We start from the raw sequence: 6,000 nt of genomic DNA on the forward strand, positions 1-6,000 counted from the left end.
ACGATATGTCAAAAGTTATATCATTCCAGCGAAAAAATAAAATTATAATGAGTATTAAATTCTGTTCCAATAACACGTAAAATATTAAACCTTTTAAAAAGTTAAATAGTATTTTTTTATTAATCAAACAGTTTTCTTAAAAAGTTTTAAATTTTTTATTGATTCGAAAATTTAATTTACTTTAATATTGCAACAGATTAAATAAGATTAATAAAATTATTTAAAATGTCTTGTTCGATGTAACTATTTATTCATGTATAAGCTATAGCAGAATGTTTAGTGAATTAAAAAATAACATTATTTAATTGTGACACATTGTCTAACTATTACTATTACGATTAGCTAGTTAATTATAGGCTTGCCAGTTAGTACCACAGGTTTGTTGTATTTTATATAAAGGAAATGTCTTCGTATACTCGGTTATAGTAATAAAAATTCTCCCGATATTCATCGATGGCAGAGCTAAGGGTATACTTACATATCAATGAACATCACATATAGGTGTTCACTAAGAGCATTGAAACCTGTGCTAAATACTTTGAAAAACGAGATAGTCGGCCGTAGTTATTGATATATGTAATATTAACATTTTTAAGAAACTAATCAATTGTTTGTTTATGACTAGTAGTGACGAGGCTCTTTGTCGAGGTTCTCTCGAGGCGACCTTGGTTTGGGCTTCCATTCTGGGTGGCTAATATCACTGTTACCACTTTGAAAAGCATTAGCGATGGGGGAAGAAATGACGAAAGTAACTCCAGCAATGCTAAAAACATTCTAGTATGATCGGAAGGGTATGTACTATGGTAAGACCTCTTCTTTACGCGCGCTTTCGACATACGCTTTAAAATTAAGTTTGTAATCCAGGATGACACCATGATTGTCAGGTTCCAATGTAACCAATGGCACTGAACTGCCCATGATTTTGATCAGAGCTTAATTTGAGCTATATTAAAATTGTTATCCGCGTGGGGTATTGTTCTTTAAATTTAATAAAAGTTACATGCAAGAAATTGTCAGAAGTAATAACACCGACCGTTTAATATTTTTAAGTTGTTCCTTTTTAAAACCACGTGTTCATGAAAGAATATTAAAAATATGTTTACGTACATAAATTAAGTGTGTAAATCTTTTATAACTGGCTACATGCACACGGCACATGCACAGGCCGATTGCAAAATATGTTTAGCTAGAAAAACTCAAATGCTTAAAAATATTGTGTTAACATAATTTTTACGGCACTGAGATTTGCCTATTATTTATTGTTTTTTCAAATTTTGCTTAGTGATTGTTGCAGGGTAAATAATTCCTGTATTAAAACAATTTGCTATCTTGCTACCCCAGGTTCTAATGTCAGTGCCAAGTCGTTTTCCTAAAAAATATAATCGTTATTAATATAAACTACTAAATTAATATTTTATTTGGGTTTTTGTTCTTATAAAATTTTGGCACTCCAAATTTTAATTTATTTTATTAAAATTTATAATTTAAAAAATATATGTATTTATAATTTATGAAATAAAAAAGAAAGTAAGTTTGTTTTTCTTTAATTTATATTGAGTACTTATTGAAAATAATATATTTTATATAAAATTTAGAAAAATGGTATAAACCTTAAGATATATTATTGTAAATAAACCATTTTTTATGAACTATTTAAATGATCAAGCCTTTATTTACTTAGCAGTATATATACATAGCAGAACAAAGTTTCATATTAACAATTTTTTTCGTGATTTTAGTGGGTAAATTATTAAATTGCCCAACTTAAACCTTATTTTTTATAACAAAACTTGATGTCTCCCTCAGGAGCTTCTTCTGGGGCATTGATATAGATTTATTACTGGATTGGATCACCAGTTGCTGGTTAATGTTTGCTTACATGCTTTCTATAGTATTGATAATAACAGGGCCATTTTTCCTTTTAAGAGACCACTTTTGGTTTAATATACAGAGTAGTTAGTTAGGTAGTAATTCATTCATGTTTAGAGAATTTTTAGCTTTTATTTTTAACTCCAGGAGTTCAGACCTGTATTGGCAAGTTGTGCTAGGAGAATTGTAAAAAAGTTATGAATGTCAGAGCTTTTATACAATATTTAATAATTTGCTGATTTCCATAGGTGTAAACATAGACCTTATTTAATATAATAAATGTGTTTTATTATATAAAGTTATAAACAATACCATAAATAAATTAAAGAATCAAAATAATTTTTACAATTTAATACTTCAATAAAAATTTGCGTTGCCAAATATCTTTATCCAATAGGCTTTCACAGAAACTTTTAAATAGGCTGGGAATGCTCATCTGCTGAGAAGAGTTGGCCAGAAACTAGACAGTTGGTTTTTTAAAAAATAATATTTAACTATATTTGTTTATGTATTTAACAATGTTTATTATAAATGAGTTAACAAACCAAGTTCTGCATATTTCAATTAATTAAAAACTCTTGAAAGCTAAAGTAATTTTGATATAAAAATATGTGTTTATTTTAAATTAATAACTAGTAAGACGAATATTTCAAATATGTTATGGAACTTTACTAATATGATTTCAGATTGTTATGAAGATGAGAGAGAAGCATGATTCATTCTCAAGTGATGATGAAGTTCCTCTAAAGTTATGTACTGCAAATAATTCTGATCAATCAAATTCATACAAAAGTCTTCGCCAACATAGCATAGAGATTTGTGAGTTTTGTGATAAAGTTTTTAAAAACAGGTATGAAAATAGTATAATATTTGTCTGACCTTTTTTATTTTTTGTTTTATTACAGAAACCATAATACACAATACTGCCTATTGTCCTTTTTTATTATTTATTTATTTTATAACATATATAATAAAACAAAAAGTATAATTTAGCAGTGGTATCCCAGGAGCAGAAGACAGACTTGCAATTATAGATTGCAGGTTTGATTCCCTGGATACAATCTTATGTAATTGACACTGAATTAATTATATAGGACAGCGCTGATAATGAACCGTAGTATACCATAATACCACACTGTGATCACCAACCCGCCTTCCAAGCACGGAGTGTTGTATATCTCCCCATACATATCTTTGGGGGAGGCTTATGCCTTGCAGTGCATATGTATGGGTTGTGAAATGGCATTTTGAATGGAAATCATTTTAAAATATATGCCAGAAAGTTTTTTGATTAATCTCTTGTGTTCACAACTGCTGTGTCAATCATCTAATTTCAGCTTCACTTTATTGGACACCTAGTCCATTTTTTATGACCCTTACACGAAGACTTTAAGGCCACATATTCAGATGGCAGAGGGTAAGAGCGGCCTTGCGCCACTGATACTTGCGGCACCTAGTACATGTTATATCGCAATAGCTGCTTGCGTAATGAGTGTCAAAAATATGCGAATGAAATTTTGTAACTTTTAGAATATATATATGTATATATATATATATCTTCATGTATATGCACATACCTGTATGGATATATACACTTATATATAAATAGTTACCTATGGCTGTGTCTTCTATACAAATAAATAAAAAAATAAAACAAATGTTGATGGATTTCTGTCACACCAACCTAGCATAGTAGTTTTATTAAGTCACTACCATTTTGATTATAATTTCAATGTTTTAAATTGAATTTATCCATTCCAGATATAAGAGTGTAGTTCACAATGCCAGCCACATAATAATACCACTAATAAATCAGAAGTTAACAAAATGCAATGAATGCTTATATTATTTCACATCACAAAGAGACTATCAAAAGCATGTCCAAGACAAACATAATAAAATTAATGGAGTTGCACAGGAATATGCAGAAACAAAAGAAAACAGGAAGGAACCCTTCAGAATGAGGAATAGATTTAGATATGAGGATGAACCATATGATGTTTCTACTAATCTCTTAAATTTGACTACAATGTGTACCGTAAGTTTAGGGATACTAAATGACTCCTTTTTAAAAGCAAGTGATTGTAAAAATCCTGTAGTGATTGATATATCTGATGATGAGGGTCCTGTATTGAAAAATAAGTATATAATCGGTGTAGTGCCTCCAATAGATAATACTGTAGACAAAATGTGTAATAGTGAAATAATTGAAAAGCATGAGGTGATTAGAGACTCTGAAAATTTAAACAATTTGGATGTGGAACATTACAATAGTGTGCACTGTGATATATTGAAGAATCCTATGTTAGTCAAATGCAGGCATTGTAATGAGAAGTTTCCAAATAGGTGAGTTGGATTTTACCATGAGAAATTAATCTATTTTTTATATCCAAGATCAAAGTGACATTATATGTGTCGCCAGTTTTTTGAAATTCCTTAATAGTGATTTGCCACTTTAGAAAAATGCCATTATTTAAAAGATATATTCATTTCTGACTGTGTATTATTGAATGAATTAGGTAAGGGAACAACTATAGACATTTAATAATCAGATATTGGAGAAAAATATTTGTTATATTCTTTACTTTATAGTAACAAAAAAAAATATTGGAACATTATTCATTGGTGGTCTATAATTTGTAAGTGTTATTATGCGATCAAAATTAAGTAGGGATAAATAAGATTTGATTTCAATTTTATTCAAAGTTTCATGCATGAAATTTGAAATATGTAAATATGTATAATAACTTCAAACACAACTTTTATATTTTCAGGTACAACTTGATAATACATGAAGCCATCCATATAGACTTTGACCGAAAACTGCCACACTTTTGTACGATATGTGATTGGTATATAGCAGGCACAGACTTAGATCTAAAAAGGCACATGAAAACTCATGGGCCGGAGTTAATCAAGAAACAAGTGTATGGCCATAATAAAAAGTGTCTACAGTGTGGTCTCCTGTATAAAAGTTATTTGAAACATATGAATAATTATCACGTACTGAATAAAGAAGATGATAAATATGACAAGATTATCAAGACTTGTGATTTGTGCTATGAATTCCTAAAGTCCAGAACGGATCGATCTTACTTGAAGCAGGGCACCATCAGCAAGGTCGGCAAGCGGTATACATGCAGCCAGTGCATGAGGAAGTTCTTTGAATTAAACATAGTACGGATGAGACAGGTACTTCACAATTGGAGTATGAAGAAAAAGAATAAAGGGAAGTTAACTAACAGACAGAGGCTAGAGAAGATCCAGCATAGATTAAAGCAAATTAATAAAATGAGAAAGATGTAGAAACTTTGTTGTTTTATTTAGTATCTGATTGGAGTATATTTATTAATTTGTTGTTATATATTGAGCAGAGGTAGACCACCAGTAGAGGACTGATAATTGAGATCATAGGCAACGGCTTTGTTTTGTGGAATTCAATCATATATAATTAACACTGCATTTATTATATAAGATTGCAACGGATAACTTTCCAAAGGATGTGCAGCAGTGTTCTCTGCATACCGTACTGTAATCGCCAATCCGACTACCAAAATTGGCGATTATGGTAGGTATATCCCCCATCGGTATCAATATATACCTTATTGATTTAATTATTTCATCGGGACTTATATTTTACATAATTAGTACAAAATAATTATTTAATGCGCATAAGAACCAAGGTCACCAATGTAGATTGAAGAATTGCTAGTCCAAAGTGGCAGGTGGCGGTGCATATTGCTCGTGTGACGGCCGTTGGGGCTTAACCCTTAAATGCATGGTTTCTTATTGCGGCCTGGAAAAAATGTTTCCTGGTAGGTATTCAATAATTACAAATATCTTTTAAAAAAATAGATTTGCCGCCGAAACTTGCATAATTTCATTTTTGACACTCAATATATTTATTATCTATGGTCGTCGAAGTGCGTTCGGAAACACATACCACACGACTTCAAAAAAAAAGAAACGTGGTATGTATACATTTAGCAACAAGATGCATTTTAGGGTTAAAAGTTCTCGAGTTGCAAACACAACGGTACATGCCGCGTAGGTAAGCCTCCACTAGGTAATCCGACGACTTAGTTAAGGTCGCGGAAAGTTATTAGATGCGGGTATTGCAAGACCGATCAT

General features: G+C 30.6%; 1 protein-coding gene across 1 annotated transcript; it reads left to right on the top strand.

Moving 5' to 3' along the window:
* The first annotated feature begins 1,450 nt into the window (after positions 1 to 1,450).
* Positions 1,451 to 5,175, top strand: LOC137926113 (zinc finger protein 16-like). The gene is made up of 4 exons (XM_068769641.1): positions 1,451 to 1,527; positions 2,556 to 2,719; positions 3,631 to 4,215; positions 4,644 to 5,175. Exons 2-4 carry the CDS (start codon positions 2,562 to 2,564, stop codon positions 5,173 to 5,175), a joined length of 1,275 nt encoding a protein of 424 aa, XP_068625742.1. The 5' UTR covers positions 1,451 to 1,527; positions 2,556 to 2,561.
* Positions 5,176 to 6,000: the final 825 nt, after the last annotated feature.

This window comes from Battus philenor, unplaced genomic scaffold, assembly GCF_028537555.1.
Source record: "Battus philenor isolate CCGP_79_NKW_IND1 unplaced genomic scaffold, ilBatPhil1.0.hap1 SCAF_29, whole genome shotgun sequence".
In the NCBI taxonomy this organism is placed as follows: domain Eukaryota; kingdom Metazoa; phylum Arthropoda; class Insecta; order Lepidoptera; family Papilionidae; genus Battus; species Battus philenor.

Excerpts from the sequence above, each read along its gene's own strand:
- LOC137926113 (XM_068769641.1), top strand. The coding sequence starts at position 2,562 with ATGAAGATGAGAGAGAAGCATGATTCATTCTCAAGTGATGATGAAGTT. Across the intron at positions 2,720-3,630 it reads GATAAAGTTTTTAAAAACAG|ATATAAGAGTGTAGTTCACA; the intron begins GTATGAAAATAG and ends TATCCATTCCAG. Across the intron at positions 4,216-4,643 it reads AATGAGAAGTTTCCAAATAG|GTACAACTTGATAATACATG; the intron begins GTGAGTTGGATT and ends TTATATTTTCAG.